This window comes from Callorhinus ursinus, unplaced genomic scaffold (genome assembly GCF_003265705.2).
Source record: "Callorhinus ursinus isolate GAN/ISIS: 27379988/994484 unplaced genomic scaffold, GSC_fseal_2.0 scaffold1, whole genome shotgun sequence".
Lineage (NCBI taxonomy): Eukaryota > Metazoa > Chordata > Mammalia > Carnivora > Otariidae > Callorhinus > Callorhinus ursinus.
Window position 1 is genome coordinate 106,398,205 of NW_027397063.1, and position 17,958 is coordinate 106,416,162.

Below are 17,958 nucleotides of genomic sequence, written 5' to 3' on the forward strand. Positions count from 1 at the left end.
CTATGATGATCTTGATATTGACACAGAACCAAATGCACTAGTTCAGTTACCTTAGTACATTTCTAAAGCAAGTAAACTTCTTCAGTTTGGATGGGTATGTTTTGGAAAATTGTATTCTTGCCCACAATTTTTTTTTAAGATTTTATTTATTTGAGAGAGGAGGAGAGGCAGTGAGAGAGTACAAGCTGGGAGGAGAGGGAGAAGCAGGCTCCCTGCCGAGTGGGGAGCCCGATGCGGGGCTGGATCCCAGGACGCTGGGATCATGACCTGAGCCGAAGGCAGACACCCAACCGAGTGAGCCACCCAGGTGCTCCTCTTGCCCACAATTTTTATTAGGAGTTCATATGAACCCTGTAAGACCCCTGTTCTGTGGGCTGTGGATTATCACCTTGGGTACAGAGCTAATGCAGTGTTGGAGGATGCTGACCAGCAGACCTGGAGGCCTGGCTTCTTAGAACAGCACTCCTGCTCATGTGAATGGCCAATAAATATTTCCTTGGGTACATCACTCCTGAGATGCAAGGTAAACTTAGGAAGCCACTAGATATTTCAGGATTCTTGCCAGGGAAAAGAGAACCTGGATGGATTCATGAACTGTGGTGTCTTTCTTCTAGATATAAAGAGTTTAATGAACATTCATCTAGTTTTTAGAATATATCTGTTAAGTCCTTCTTCACCTCTCTGCAAAGTCCCTTTCCACTGGTAGAAATTGTAACATCAATTTTAAGAGTAGAGCAATAGATGTGGTTAGAATGTATAGTTGCTGCCTATTTTATTTAAATTGCTTATCCTGTACACTGTTAGATATTTATAGTGTTCTCGTTTTTGTTAGTTTGTTTATACTAACTTTTCTCTGTGAAGTTGTTCTTTGATAATTTGTACTTTGAATTTTTTAATGTTTTAAGAAATTTATTTTTGACATTATAAAATCAAACCAAACCAAAACAGACACTGTACATTAAACAGCATTCCATTTATAGTTTTTAAATGTACAACTTTTATATATATATTGGTGAAATATGTATGTATTGATCATGAAAGGTAAATTCCAAATTTAGTAGTTCTTAATTCTTTAGTTTTCTAAAAGTGATGTCTTTAATTTTCTTGTTTTCTTTTCATCTCAATGAAAGTGCATATTGTGGGCGCCTGGGTGGCTCAGTCGTTAAGCTTCTGCCTTCAGCTCAGGTCATGATCCCGGGGTCCTGGGATCGAGCCCCGCATCGGGCTCTCTTGCTCAGCGGGAGGCCTGCTTCTCCCTCTCTCACTCCCTCTGCTTGTGTTCCCTCTCTCGCCTTGTCTCTCTCTGTCAAATAAATAAATAAAATCTTAAAAAAATAATTAAAAAATTAAAAAAAGAAAGTGTATATTGTAAGATTATGGTAGCCTAAAGAGATGAAGATTACTCCATTTATTTTTAGCATCTGAGTGTACGACAGGCACTTACACACTTACCAAGTCAAAACTTCATAGACAATAATGATGACCATAGAGATCTTTTGTTTTCTTCTCATTTTTTGAGTAACTAGAAGGTAACTTGGAGATTGTGTAAACACATTGATCTCATTTTACAGATAAACTAGCTGAAGAAGTTTGAGATTAAACTACTTAAGGAAACACTCAGATAATAGATTTCATGTTATGAATCAGTTTAATTTTTTTTCTCATAAAAAATGTGACTGTCAGATGTTGAGGTCAAGGGTGGTTCTTTTAAAGAAAAAGTCCAAAGCCTGTCTGAGCCAGAGCAAAGGCACTTAAGGGAGGTCATGATGATAGAATTTATGAAGTACATCTCTATCTGACTAAAAGTATCCACACAGACATTAGAGAGTGTTTTTTGTCCCATATATATCTTTTAATCATTATTTTGGTAGCCTGACATCCCATGACCCACGTTAATGAGGACTATAGACTAGTGGGACCATTAGTTGTTCCTTTCTGGCTCTAAGCACGGAGAGGTTTGCAATGTGTGATTCAGTATGGGAAGCCCATTGATAAGATATCACATGGGCATCAGCATTTAGCATACCTCTGTCTCCCTGTGAAGAGATTAGCCCCCTCTAGAGTAGAGAGCTTACTTAGGATGCCAGTGGTCCACATAGCCTATGAGTTGGAGCCTTGGTTGCCAAGCTCCTCTTCCCGTTGTCTAGTACCGATCTCCCACTTCTGAGTAACTACTGCTGAGCTAAACAAGGGTGTTCTGGGTCTAATGTGATGTTCTAATTCACCTTCCATTTTCACCCTCTCCCTTTCTACATGTGTGCATTAAGAGTAAGCCCTCTCATTACCTTCCCTCACACAGTGCAAAAACATAAGCCATGAATATGGTATATAAAAAAATTTATTTGATAGAATATTTCATAAGAGTGTAAACGTAGCAACCATCCCCTACGTAATTGAATATATGAAAACTATACCTGTGGATATTTTCTGCATACACCTAGCACAACTAAGACTATTGCACCATCCCTCAGCAGCAGTCTGACTTTCTGACATTTCTGTGGAATTAGGCAGATATGAGTTGTTTTCTGTTCCATGTATCACATAGGGACTCTTCATTTCTCTATGCCTTAACACCCTCTCTTTCTTCTTTCCTTTCCCTTCTATCCTCTGTCTAGATCATCTCTAAACACCTTTCCTTTTCTTTCTTCCTGTGTTACTTGAAGTATCATCTGAAAATGGCATAACTACATATTATAGTATCTTAGGATAGATTCATTATTCTTTTAGCATAATGGTCATAATGATTTCCTCTTTTATGTTTGTAGTCTTAACAGGTTTTGAAAGTAATAACAGATATGAAATTAAAAACAGCTTTGGACAAAGGATTTACTTTGCAGCAGAGGATACGGATTTCTGTACCCGAAATTGCTGTGGGGCTTCTAGGCCTTTTACCATGAGGATTCTTGATAATATGGGCCGAGAAGTTATAACTCTGGAGAGACCACTAAGGTGTGGCAGCTGTTGTTGCCCCTGCTGCCTTCAGGAGGTCAGTGAGCAATTACCAGTGTCATTTGTAAAGTAGGTCAGCAAGGATTTTTACCCTTTCATTGAATTATGTAATCAAATGAGATTTAAAGGAAAATTGGTCCATAAGCTCTTAGTTTATACTTGAGAGTAAATTGTCCAAGAAGAAATGCAGTGGAAAACAATGAACAGTTAGCCCCATGGCCATGAGTAGTGTGTCTCATGAGGTTGAGATCAGCGATCTCAGAGACGAGGCTTCTTGATCTTCATGGAGAGCTAAGAAGGTAGCGCAAGTTCCTGACCTACAAGGAACATGAAAAGCCTGGCCAAAGCCAGAGCAGTGAGACCATAGAGAATATCCTAGAATATCCTACATGTGTTCATCCCACAGTTTGGGCCAACCTTGCAGAGAGGCCCTCTCTGAAAAATTTCAGTGCCTGTTTTTTTATATATCCATAGAAATTATGAATGAATTTGAGCCCCCTATAAGAGTATACACTAGTTGTGAGTACCTTTAGCTCCATAAAGACCAGGTGTCTATTTCATTTACTTGGCAGCCCACTAATAGAGAATGTGGATCTCAGGGGAGATGCTGGGGCACAGAGAGTTTATAGGGAAGTTGATTTTTGCCTGTGTCTCCATTGGCCTGAGACCAGCCCTGCCAGAGCCACTCAGTCATTCCACAGAGAGAGTTGTGCTAGCCTGACAGACACAGTTACAAGCACATGAATATTTGAAATCTAGTACTGTACATATTTTAAAAGGTTAATTGAAGTTATTCATGCTGAATTATTTACTTTCCATATCATTTAGGTTAGATATAGTAATATTTATCCAGGAATATCTGAGGAAAAACTGGGAGTTTGATGTAATATGCTCTACAATATAAAGTGTACATTAACATATATTACACTATTGTAAAAAACAGAGCTAGGAAGTCATTTACTGATGAGCACACTGAGGCACTTTCAAGGTCACCTAGCTAAGTAGCAGAGCCAAGATTCCAGGCTTCATTTTCTTTCCATTTTGGCACCATTGCTACTCATATTTAGTAACTGTACCACTGACCAGAGCTGTGTTCCTACATCTAAACCACGGTTTTTAAAAAAAGTTTAAGAAAAGAGTTCATTAACAATTTAGACATTTTTCATAAATATGGAGATTAAAAAATGTACAAAGGCCAGTGGAGCAAAGCCTTAGTGGAGACGATGCATGCAGCCTGCCCAGGTTTGTACCTCATCTTTTCTTCTTTGTAGTTGGGAATCTGATACAAGTTAATTCACTTCTCTGCTCCTCAGTTACTTTCTCTATAAATAGGGATAATAGTACCAGCCTTTTAGAGATGTGTTATGAATTAAGTGGTGCTTAAAACAGTGTCTGACACTTCAAAAGTATTCAATAAACGAGTTATTACTAAACATTATACTTATTATGACTTATATATATTCTCTCGCTTTTATAGATAGCAATCTATGCTCCTCCTGGTGTACCTATAGGTTATGTTACGCAGATCTGGCATCCGTGCCTGCCAAGGTTTACAATTCAAAATGAGAGGAGAGAGGATGTACTAAAAATTATTGCTCCATGTCTTCTATGCAGCTGTTGTGCAGATGTTGATTTTGAGGTAAGAGATGTGATGATGTTTACACGTCTTACTTTCCTTGTAAGGGGTAATGTAATTTGGGAGGATGTTACAAATAAAATAAATTTGTGTGTCCTGATATTTCAAGAGGAAGACAGTGTGCTTATATATTTAACTTTGGTCAGAGAGGTGATTAATGCTCTGATGAAGCATCAGTGTTGATTATACTAAATGGAAAAAAAGAGAAGCAGAGACTTGTAGTCAAATAAATAGATAGAAGCAAAACATCCAACATTTGAACATGGTGGTGTCTATATGGATGCTCCATATATTATCCATTTTAAATAAAATGTGAACCTCATCATCTAGGTCTGATTGCCAAGGCATATGAATCCTTCCCTAGTCTGAAATACAGGCTGCCAGTGCTCTGGATTCTCTTCAGAAGTTCTGACATCTTCCAGTTCCTACAAAAAGCTCACTTATGCAAAGAGAGTTTTAAGAAAGAGAGTGTAAGATATACTTCCCAATTATGCCTCTTTTTATCCTTGTGTTAAATTTGGTCACTGTAAACCACAATTTATCTGTGTATTTACTACATGGAGGAATTTCATTACAGCAGTTTTTCCATAGATGGCCTAGCCTTGTAGCCCAAATTATTTAGTTGCAAATGTATAAAAATAGGGAGGTTTTTTAACTTAATCTTGATTTCATGATTCTCTTGGAAAATCATAAAATATATTAAGCTGGACCAACATTTCCACAAAAAGGAACAAAAATCTAAAACTGAGCAGGACTGCCCCCTTATGATAAGATGTATGAAATCTGACACTGTCCCCTGACTTCCTACAGTTTTCCACTGTCCAGCTCCATTCTTGGTATTATCTGCCTGGCTTCTCTTAATCATATGATTTCCAATTCCTCTGTTAGACCCTGATTATATAAAAATTAATCCTTCCCCTCAGTGACTTCAGAGTTGAATGAGAGAGGCAATTCTAAGAAAACACGTGATAGAGACTTTATGAAGACTCTTACAAAGTCATATACATAGTGTAAGGGGGGAATTGAGGGGATGTATACTATGCATGTGTAAAAACTTTATAGTTTTGTTTTTGTTTTTTTTTTTTTTATTTGACAGAGAGCACAAGTGGGCAGAGTGGCAGGCAGAGGGAGAGGGAGAAGCAGGCTCTCTGCTGAGCAGGGAGCCCGATGTGGGGCTCGATCCCAGGACCCCGGGATCATGACCTGAGCCGAAGGCAGCCGCTTAACTGACTGAGCCACCCAGGCGCCCCAAGACTTTATAGTTTTTGTATAATAAAAGTTCTCTATGTAGGAGTTACCATTCCTATGAAAGAGCCAGAGGACTGAGAGGTAATTGTTCTTTCAGCGAATATTAATAGAATTTTTGCTGACATATACTTTATTTGTAGAAAGTAAGTGAAAATACTGGTGGAACAAGCGGAATTGGATTGTGAAACTTTAATATTTAATGCTAAGGAATTTAGAAATCTCCCAGCAACCCTTCTCAGTGGATGCCTTAAAGCATCCATTATATGTAATGAATGAACTACTCTCCTGTGCATCTAGAATGGTGCTAACTAGGTAACATCTTTGAGGGAGCTGAGAAAGTAGTCCCTTGAATCATTTTCTGTAGGCTAGGTAATGAAAAGTTTGGAAGCAGGAATTATCAGTACGAGGAACCACTATGGAACATGGATTCCGTCATAGTGTTGATGGTATGGAAACAGAGTAGAAAAGAGACAATGGCCTGAACAAAATGAGCAGGAACCATCCTAAAGGGAGAAATAATTCGGAGACATTTCATAAGTATACCAAGTGGGACTGATTCATGGCTTTGATGCCAGCTGAGCATGAAAGAAAATTTGGAGATGATTCTGATTCATATTGTTCTAATATCTGATGTTTAAGAAGCTCAATGAGGGGCACCTGGATGGCGCTGTCAGTTAAGCATCCAACTCTTGATTTCGGCTCAGGTCATGATCTCAGGGTCATGAGACTGAGCCCTGCAATGGGCTCCACACTGGGCATGGAGCCTGCTTGAGATTCTCTCTCCCCCTCTCCCTCTCCCTGTCCCCACCCCCAGCCCTGCTCTCTCAATCCCTTTCTTTCTCTCTCTCAAAAAAAAAAAAAAAAGAAAGGGCGCCTGGGTGGCTCAGTCATTAAGCGTCTGCCTTCAGCTCAGATCATGATCCCAGGGTCCTGGGATCGAGTCCCACATCGGGCTCCCTGCTCAGCGAGAAGCCTGCTTCTCCCTCTCCCACTCCCCCTGCTTGTGTTCCTGCTCTCGCTGTCTCTCTCTGTCAAATAAATAAATAAAATCTTAAAAAAAAAAAAAGAAGAAGAAGAAGAAGCTGAATGGATAATGATGCCATTAGCCAGGTTAACAAACTTGGAGAAGAAACAGTTGATTTGTGAGAACCTCATAATTTGTATTTGAGTTATGTTGGATTTTTGGTATGTAGAGAAAAAGTTTGGGATGTGTTCAGCATATAGATGGTAGTTGAAGCCATGAGATTGTCCCAAGGGTGAGTAGAAGAAAGACAAGTAGACTTTTTATCCCATGGAGGCAATAAGGGAATCTGTCTACTTCCAGGACTTTTAGTAGGGGGAAAAAAAAAAACCATGAAACTGCTAATACATTATAGTCCCCTCTATGAGTCTGAAGTCTGAATTCATACCACTGTTATGGATGAGGAACGTCGTAACATAGAAACTGATCCTGACTGGTGATGACAGATGATGGAATTAAATGCAAAAGCACACTAGAAGGAGATCACCAAAGACTGATTACCAAAACACTCTGTTCCTATAGAAAAAGCTGATATTCACAAGAACAGATCAAAAATTACATAATGTTCTAAGAATTAATTCACCACCAACAAACTGCATATAATACAAAAGTCTGCAATCAATCATATAAGAAATATCTAAATAAACATTAAAGAGGCTAAAGAAGAAACAGAAAAAGGTCATAAGGGGAAAATGAGACTATTTGAAAAAGGACACGAGGATCTGAAAACAAACCAAATAGAAATTCCAGAAATAAGGAACACTCATTGATGAAACCTCATTGGAAGGGTTGAGCTGAAACCTCTCTTTGGGTTGAGCTGAAAATTAGATACAGGTGAAGAGGGAATTAATGAACTGGATGATCTATATGAGGAAAATAAATAGGAGGGTGGGAAAAGATAAATTTGAAGGGACCAAAAAAATTTAAAGAATTGTGAAAGCTAGAATAAACTACTCTTGCATGTGCCAAAAAGAAGTCACAGAAAAAGAGAATACAGAGAATGTACCGAGATAATATTCAAAGAGATAAATGGATAAAATCATGCAGACTTAATGCCCTGGTTTCTCAGATTCAAAAAGTACAAGGAGTTTTGAGTTAGAAGAAATGACACTCAGATACAACTTGAACTGCAAACTTCAAACTAAAAAGGGAAACCTAAAATCAGGAAGTGGGAGGGCGGGAAGGTTATCTCTAATATGTAATTCCTTGAACGTTAGGGATTATGAACATTTTACTCTAAGTTTACTGGCTAGTTGTGTTTTCTCTCTTTGAATTGTCTATTCATATCTGTTGCCTATATTTTTATTGGGTTGTTTACTTTTTTCTTGTCAATTTATAAATGTAATTTGTATGTTGAAGACATTGACCCTGCATCTGTCCTCTGACCTGCAAATAGTTTCCACAAATCTACCCTTTCTTTGTGGAATTTATATATATATATGTATTTATATTTTTATATTTATATACAAATATGTGTCATATATAGTCACATATGTCTATTTTAATATCTTCTCATTCTCCTGTCTTGATTATGAAGTTATCCCCAACTTTATATTTTATTTATTTCTTTAATCTTTTTATATTTAAATCTTTAACTTACCAGGAATTTTATTTGTAGAAGACAGAATCAAACATTTTTTTCCTTCAGATGGCCAGACAGCTATGTCATGACAATTTATTAAGTAGCCATTCCTTGCTGAATTGAAATACTGTACATTAAATTCCCATAAATAATGGAATCTATTTCTAGATTCCCCTCTGTTTCATTGATCTAATTATCTGTTCTTACAACAGTGCCTTATGATTCAATTATGGCAATTTAATGATGTATTCTATATCTAGTCATAGCCAAACAGCCACTTATATTCTTCTTTATCATATTTTTTGCTACTATCAGATTTTTCCCTTCCTGTGAATATTAAGGCAATTTTTCAAAAGTTAGAATCCTATTGGTGTTGTATTAAATCTGTATACTATTTTTCAAAAAGTAGCATTTTTATGATGGTAAACCTGTCTCATCCCAGAAGTGTTATGTCTTTTTATTCATTCATATCTAATTTTATATTCTTCATAAGATCAAATGGTTTTCTTTATATAGAACCTCTATCTTTTTTTTGTTAAAATTTTCCTAAGTAATTTATAGGCATTATCACTGTTAAGAAGGAATATAGATGTATTAGATACTTATTCTTAATATTGAAAAAGGCTATTTATTTTTTTACCTTTTATCCATTCTTCTGACTGGATTCTGGTATTTAACTTAAGAAACATTTTTGCTTCTTTATACTTGTTTTTTCTAGTTAAAAATTACAGAGCAAAGTGAAATCATTTTAACTTCTCATGTCTATTTACCAATTAGCTCATTTTCTTTTCTAGTCTACTTGAGTGGCAAAACTGAACAGTAATGCCAATTGTGAGAATACCTGCCAAGTTGATGACTTCAGTTGAAATGTTTCACAATTTAAAAAGACATTGGCTATTATTTTTCATATTGTTTTTCTAGTCCTATTTTACCTAGAGTAAGAATTAGCAAAAAGAAATTTTAAAGATGAGATAGAAAACATTTTAGACTTTATGGGTCATATGGTCATTGTGTGCAACTATTCAAGTCTGTCATTGTTGCATGAAAATATTTACAGACAATATATAAATACTGCATATAACTGTGTCCTAGTATGACTTTTTTACAAAAAAGGTGGGTAGGCTAGATTTGGCCCACTGATCATTGTTTGCTGACCCCTTACCTAGATTTTTATTAAGAATTGATACCGAAGTATCTAAAAGCAGGGTATCATAGTGGTCATGTTTATAGATTCTGGAACAGAGTGCCTGGGTTTGAAGTCCTCCCCATGACTCCTTATATGTGAACTTAGACAAATTATTTAACCTCTACTTGCCTCAGTTTTTCCATATGAAAACTGTGTTTAATAATAGTACATATTTTGTAAAGATACTGTGAGGGGGGAAAAATCACCTGATACTTATAAAGCATTTATATGTTATGCATATGCTAAATGTTACATAAATGCTTAATTAGCTAATAAATAAAATACTTTTTCAGCATCTGATATACCAATATGTTTTGAATTATATGATGTCCTAGCATTATACAATTTATTACACTATATTCTTTTGCTACTTACCTAGGTTCTAGGTACTAATGTTCTATTTGAATTTTTTGCATTTATATTTATATTATAAATGAGCCTATAGATTTATTTTTAGAATACCACTATCATCAGTATAAATGTATAGGTATATAATATTAGTTTAATATTTCTAGAAGTTGCAATCATTTTATTGTATAAATTTTCCATTTTTAAATACCTAGAATTTAGCTAAAAATTATCTAATCCTATTTACTTTTCAGTTATAAATCATTATTCACATCTGAGCCTTTTCATAAAAAATTACATGTTCTACTTCTTACATAAATTTTGGTAAATTTTTAAATTTCTTACTGTAGGAATAAAAAGGAGAAAAGTCAATATTGGTTAAATCTAATGGTAGGATTATGGTGGCTTATAAATTATCTTTTGTATATTTCATTTAAAAAACAATTCAGAAATTAAAAATGACTAAATTTAAAAATAAATATAATGTTTTATTACTAGCTTCAAATGCTGATGACAGCTATTAATGTATAAAACACAGGGGTGCCTGGGTGGTGCAGTCAGTTAAGTATCAGACTCTTGGTTTCAGCTCAGGTCATGATCTCAGGGTCCTGGGATCCAGCCCTGTTTCAGGCTCCATGCTCAGTGTGGAGTCTACTTAAGATTCTCTCTCCCTCTCCTTCTGTCCCTCCCACTTATGCTCTCTCTCTTTCAAATAAATCAATAAATCTTTAAAAGCAAACAAAAAACACAGGTATGCAAGAGGAATTTGTATTAGTTTGTTTAGCCACAATAATGTTGCATAACAAATAACCCCTAAAGCTCAGTGGCTTAAAACTACAGGTATTTATTCTCATGCTAATGGCTATGCAGGTCAATTGTGTCTCAGGGAATATACCCAGGCTGAAGCTAGATGGCTCTGATTTGGGCTGTAAGTTGGCCTCAAGTCTACTCCAGGTATATTCAATCTGGAACTGTAGCAAATGCAGCTACCTGGATTATGTATTTCTAGTGGCTGATCACTGGAGAGCAAGAGCCAGGCCAAACTACTTAACAATGTTTAAGGCCTCTGTTCATGTCACATCTACTAACATTCCATTAGTCATTAAGTCATATGGCCAACCCTAAATATCAGTGTACAGGGACATATACTGGGCCTTCAAATGGCGGGGGAGGGTAGTGCATGAATATTTGCTGAACAGTAATCTATGCTATCACAGTCAAGTTAGCAGTTTATTTCAAATTTGTAAAGAACCCATCCACCCATGCCAAAATAAAATGAGTCAGCTGTTTTTAGTTTCCCCGCATTTTTTTAAAGATTTTATTTATTTGTCAGAGAGAGAGAGCACAAGCAGGGGGAGCAACAGAGGGAGAGGGAGAAGTAGGCTCCCGCTGAGAATGGAGCCCAATGTGGGACTTGATCCCAGGGCCCTGGGATCATGACCTGAGCCAAAGGCAGACACTTAACCGACCGAGCCACCTAGGTACCCCTGGTTTCCCCACATTTATTTTGCTGTTCTCAGCCTGAGCTAGGGCTTCTGTGGGTGTTGCTGGCACTTGTGGTACCTTGTGCCCATTTGAAAAGGACACTTCTCTTCCTGGTTTGACATAACTCTGCATGCACATGCCATGGTAAGTGTGGGCTACGTTCATCCCCCCACATACCTACTTGGTGAGGTGCATTTGTCCAGCCACAAAATGTTCAACTCTTTAAGATGGCCCTGGGCTTTCCTCAGGCAGAATTGTAAAATTAGAAAATTTTACTTTGGAGCTCTTTTTATCATCTGCCCTTCTTTTTGTTGTTCACTGTCCATCCACCTCACTGTTCAGTCTTACCCCAACTCTTGACCTGTGACATCCCATCAAGTTACTTATTGGTTATTTTCCTTTACTCAAAACTGCCAGTCTTCTTTTCCAGGCTCTTTGCATTTCATATTTTCCTACTGATGGTGGTAATGAACCCTCCCATCACATTTAAACACAGCTTATGTAAACTCTCTGTGCTTCTCTTACAGCATGGGGGATTAATTTAATACCTTCCTGATGGCTTCTGGAAATTTCACCAAAGAAACATTTTATATTTGTATTTTTTTCTGCTTAAATTTTGTTTTAGATCAACTCATCTATTACTATCTTAATGTAGAATAGAAAATGTTAAATATTTAAGCAAAACTACTTTCATGTTCAGTTCTCTGCAGCAAAGAAACAGGTTTCTTTTTTCATGCATCTAAAAGTAGATACAAGAATCTATATACATTTAATGAGTGATATAATGTTCATAGTTAAGTATTGCACATAATTTTGATAGAGTATTTCACTTTATTTCAACTTTTAGTTTGTTACTAGTTTTCTAGAATTCATTAAGAATGGTTTTTTTTTTTTCATTTTAGATTAGATCTCTTGATGAAGAAAATGTGGTTGGAAAGATTTCCAAGCAGTGGACTGGTTTCATGAGAGAAGCATTTACAGATGCTGATAACTTTGGCATCCAGTTCCCTTTAGACCTTGATGTGAAAATGAAAGCTGTGATGCTCGGTGCATGTTTTCTCGTTGTGAGTCTATTCTTGCTAATCTTGGGTTTAGATGGTTTTTCTAGTATCATTCTGAAATGATTTAGTAAGTTGTACATTTTTAAATGACCTTGTTAAATTTATAGGTTTTATTCCAAGGGGGCCCATTTAATTCTAGCTCTGAAATTTCATTATCTCCTGGTATTCTGGGTTTGCAGGTGACTAGTTTCTCTGGAGAGTCTATGCAGTTTCATTTGGTAACAGAAAGACCTCATGTGTTAAGGAGGGGCCCTGGTCTTTGGGGTTTTTATTTAAAAATTGAAGTCAGTACTGTGAAAAAGAGTTTGAATTTGGGCTTACATGGAGTAGGCTCAGTAAAACAAGATTTTGTCCTGATTCATTATTAAATTAAATCATCTAATACAGGAGTGCAAACTGTAATAAGAGTAAACATCCAATCAAGCCATTAAGTAGAACTGCCATTTGAAAGGAATTACGTGGGATAGAGCTGTGATTCTGAACTTATCTTCACATTTAATCAGCCAGGGAACTTTAAAAAAAAAACCCAAGTATCAGGCTGTATGCCAATTTAACTAAATTAGAGGCTCAGAATTAGAAGTTTGTATAGCTCCCCAGGTGACTCCATATGCAGCCAAAATCAAGGACTCTTGGGACAGAGCAAGAGTTTCCAACCCTAGCTGCTCAGTAGAAATACCTGGATAGCTATCAAACTCCCTTTGTCAAGACTGCAGCCAGATAGTAAATCAAAATATCTGAAGTGGGACCAAGCCTGCAAGCTGTTTAGAGCATCAGGTGATTCCAGTATGCAAGGAAGGTTTGGAGCCACTAGATGAACATCTTAAACACTGACGTGAGGATGCAATGCCAAAAACACTAAAAAGTGAGAAAATATACAGAAAAAGGATCCAGTTACTTCAACAAATAAGTGTCAGTAAAATGAAACGATAAAAATAATATAAAAAGAGAGAGAAACTTAAGAGACCTCAACTTAATGCTATTTGTAGACCGTATTTAGATACTGATTTGAACAAATGAATATAAAAAGACATTTAGAAGGAATTCAGAGAAATTTGAACATTGACTGGCTATTTGATGATATTAATATATTATTTTTAAAAATTTGCTAATGACATTGGGCTTATATAAAAACAAGAGAGTCCACATTTTTAGGGGCACACACTGAAGTGTTTCAGCATAAAATGGTAGGATATCACAGATTTGCTTTTAAATAATGAGGGTGAGGGCAAGGGGGATTTAGGAGATAGAGTAATTAATGAACCAAGATTGGTCATGTTAATAATTATTAAAACTTGGTGAGTGGCCATTAGGATTTTATTTTGCTATTCTATCTAATTTGGGATAGGCTCGATGTTTTCTGTATAAAGTTCTAAATATAACCACAGTTAGGTTTAAAAACTGTGCTTTCACTGTTTATTTCACGTGAAAAGTAAAATTAGACTTAACCTTAGGAAATGGTTTGACCAGAGGTACACACACAATAACCAAAGATATGGTGTATAAAGGGAAGAGAGGACAGTCTGGGGTGTTTGGATAGATGAGAAATGGGGTTGGGAGTTGTGGTGGGGTTATTAGGAAATGACTATGGTGCACATTGGGCCTCTTCTAAAGGACTTTTAAAGATTGGACAACTTCTTGTAGATGTGGGGAAGACACTGAAAATTATTTAGTTAATTGGTTGGTTTTAAACTAGGTATAAATAAAAAGCTATAAATCCAAATCTCAGAAAGATAAATCCTGGTGACTATGTAAGAAATGGATTGATGAGAGGTAAAATTAACAATAGTGCAATTTCAAGTAAATGATGATAAGGATTAAATTATTTCTGTGTGAACAGATAAAGGAAAATGATAGATGTGAGAGAATATCCATAGGATTTGATGAAAGTCATAGGGAAGGGGGGTCTGGTTAGACACTGATGTAGTGAGACAAGTTGGGGAACACAGTGGACAAGTTTGCGAGAGAAATCATAAAACTGGGACAAAAAAATCTAAGATGCATGCTACCCCTAAGATGGCTGTTATTCTCCTGAGAAAATCTGAAAGTTGTACATTGAATTCCAGTCTTAAGAAAAGTTGTATTACTAGAGAAGAAGTACAAAAAGTTAAGGAAGAAAGATCAAAAATAGGAATATTCTGAGTGGCATGAGAAAAAGTGAAATTTAGAAGAATTACCAGAGAATAAATTAAATTCATGCAGGTAATCAGTAAGTGAATAGAATTACAGGATTTATGTGTTATTATATTAGAAAGCTATCAACTTTTCCCAGATGTTCCCTGCTTTGTTGCTGAAAACTCATTTCTGTATTTTTGTTTTTATCTAGGACTTCATGTTTTTTGAAAGCAGTGGAAACTGAGAATAAAAGGAGCGTGATGGTGGATTAATGAAAGTCTCCTCAGAAAGTTTGAAGTCTGTGTATTGATTGGGACTATGTAAAAGAAAAGCTCACTGTTTTTTTTTTCTTTACTGAAATGACTTATAGCATATGTGAATTATACTGTGATGCCTGAAGCTCCTGTCATATATGACTTTTCAAATTATGAGTTTATTTTCTATATCACTTATAAATGTTTTTATGCATTTTTTATTTCATACATTTTCTTTTTCTTTATGTATTTTGGAGAAAGGACATGGGAATTTTTACATTTAATCATGAAACTTCCCATGGTAAATTGTTTTGAACTGTAATCTCTTTTATTTTCAATTTTTAGAGAAAATTATTTAAAGCCTTATTGAAGTAATTTTAATATAAAAAGTTACATTTTATTAAATATAGTTCCAATTTACTTCACATGTGTAACTAATGTGTTAGTTACTACTAATTAGTAGTAACTACTAAAGTTACTAAAATTAGTAACTACTAATGTTACTTTGCAAATGCCATATATTCACATGTTAAAAATCAATATAATTTCAGTTTCTTTTACAATTATGTCAAAATAATACTTAATATTCATATTACCAAGGAACATAAAATGTGTATTTTTTTGTTCAGCAAATTACAGTATATTTAATTTCTTTTATAAGCTAATCTGCTACTATAAAAAGATTTTCATATTGACAAGACAGTAAATTACTGATGTTTTAATGATTTCCAATGAAAAAGATATGTCCTAAAGAAGAACACATTTAAAGACTCACTATAAAACTAGAACATTGTTGTAATTTTTGAAGTAATTATTTACACATGGAATGAATGGTTAGCTCCTGTATTCATTTTATCATTCATAGAGCATAATAGTTATGAGGTCACTCAGGTATTAAATAGAACATATATATTCCTCTGAGTAGAAACTTCAGTAATGGTCTGTTCGATTATTTACACCAACAATCAAATAACTGATTTAAAAATTATTGATACATTTCGTTGCATATTTGATATTTAAATAAACTGTGATTAGTCAATTTCGATGGTATTCTAAACATTACACATTTACCACCTGTTCCCTTTCAGATCTCCTTTAAAAGGAGCAAAAGCATATGATGATCTTTATTAAAATCCATACCAGTGCTGTAAAGTAATATTTCTACCTGTCAGAAATTTAAAGGAATTTTTATACTGTATTTTGTAGGAAAGAGGATATGTCTAACTCACAATTTAACTAATGCAAAAAAAAAGTGTGTTTAGGAAATAAGGACTTTGGGGAGAAACTCCGGTTCATCTTTAGCAGAACTCCAGCAACACCACTAGCCCCTAGTGTTGAGAACATTGGGATGGCAGGGGAGCTACAGGGAAAGCGACAAACTTTCATTAGCCCAGACAGCCGCCCCCGCCATGCCAGATTCCAATAATGAGGTGTAACTGAAACACTCGTGTTGAGTTTACAGTTGGTACAGACAGCATGCCAGATAAAGTGAAGGTACTTTCATTGCTGTTTCTTAGAGGCTACATCTTACTTTCATTATCCCTCTGCTCTCCTACTCCTCCTCCCCGTTCTTTGCATAAGATTCAGGAACTCTAGTTAAGCAAAGTAAAACTACAACTGATCTAAACAGTTCTTTCCTTCTTCAAGGATGTGCAAGGAAGTGTTGAGCAGAAACCCACACACTCTGCAGAACTCATTTAAGTTCAAATACTAGAAAAATATATTATCATGAAACATTAATAAAGAGAAAAATCATCACACATGAAAAGTTAGAAATTTAAATGAGAAAATTACCAGGAATTGCAACAAATGTCCTGACATTTGTACACAAGTTTATAATTTCAATGAGATTTGAAGGAATGCTGCATATTTATTTCTGGAAAAGGCAGTAGAGAAAAAGGAACATTCTGGTGAGACAAAATTTTAATGTTGAAAAATTTGATGGAGACACTGGAACAATAGATGGCATAAAGTAGAAGGATAACACATAAAGTAAAAGGGATTTTAGAAATTCTCCAGGAAGTCAGACAAACTCAAAGGGTAGAGGGAAAAGGTGATTCCTGAGGAACAGATAGATCAATTTTAATTGATATACAACAGGAATTTCAAAAGCAGAAATCAGATGGGGCCAAGAGAATACTTTAAAAATATAAGAAAATATATTTGCAACCAAAATGGACTGTAGTCTCTGGGTGAATGGATTTACTACATAGCAGACAAAATTAATCAAAATAACCTATTTATGATTATTCATAAAACAATTATCACATGCCTGTCCTATGGCAAACATTCTTAAGCTGTAGTAGAAGGGTTTCTGTGGCCTAGCTTCTATGATGTTGCCAGTCTGGTTCATTTTTCCTTACTTCACCAATAGGGTTCAATCAATTCAGTATTCTTTAATCACAAGCAATTTTTAAAGGAAGAAGAATGTGGGACTAAAAAGTAAATTCTATAAAGGTACTTGGGGCCTTGTCCCCCCATTTTCCTTTGCCTGCTTTAAAGTGGAGACCATACCATTTCAGAGATTCTTTCCCTCAGAATGATGTGACCTGTAGAAATGTAGTGTCATGGACTCATTCAGAACAGGGGTCCTTTTTGCCTGTCTTCTACCCCGAAGAGAGCAAAGGAAAACATCACATCTCAGGCTGTCATTCTGTCCATCAAGTTCTGAATTTTGGCTTCCAAATACACTCTGCAGTTGAACTGGGCCCTTGAAGAAATGGTTGATCCCAGAGTTGTGTCAGGGAAAAGAACAAGACAAACCTCAAACAACTTACGGAAAAGCAAGGAGGTACTTGATGGACCATGTCTAAAGGATGAAAGAACGATCATGAAAGGGCTCTCACCAGCAAAATTAAAGACAATTTGAGCATCAAAATATTAATAGCGAGGCATTATTACCTATTGAATCAAATAGGATACCACACACCCCTACAGATACACTTAGAAATAAATGTGCAAATTAAAAGTTTGATGAGAAGTAAGAGGCCTATAGTATCAAATCACTACCCCCACAAAGTCCTTTTAATTTGAAGGGGGGAAGAGTAATTTTACAGCAAAACCTAGCAGCTCCCAC

The 17,958-nt window shown here is 35.8% G+C and overlaps 1 protein-coding gene across 14 annotated transcripts in view; it reads left to right on the plus strand.

The window, feature by feature from the left end:
- PLSCR1 (phospholipid scramblase 1) overlaps positions 1–15,108 on the plus strand; it is a 28,958-nt gene extending 13,850 nt beyond the window's left edge. For all 14 annotated transcript variants that reach the window (XM_025880935.2, XM_073898847.1, XM_025880944.2 and 11 more), the window contains 4 exons: positions 2,766–2,986; positions 4,427–4,588; positions 12,358–12,519; positions 14,840–15,108. In XM_025880935.2, the coding sequence (XP_025736720.1) occupies positions 2,766–2,986; positions 4,427–4,588; positions 12,358–12,519; positions 14,840–14,872 (578 nt within the window). In that variant the 3' untranslated portion in view covers positions 14,873–15,108. The remainder of the gene's footprint in view (positions 1–2,765; positions 2,987–4,426; positions 4,589–12,357; positions 12,520–14,839) is intronic.
- The last annotated feature ends 2,850 nt before the right edge of the window (positions 15,109–17,958 follow it).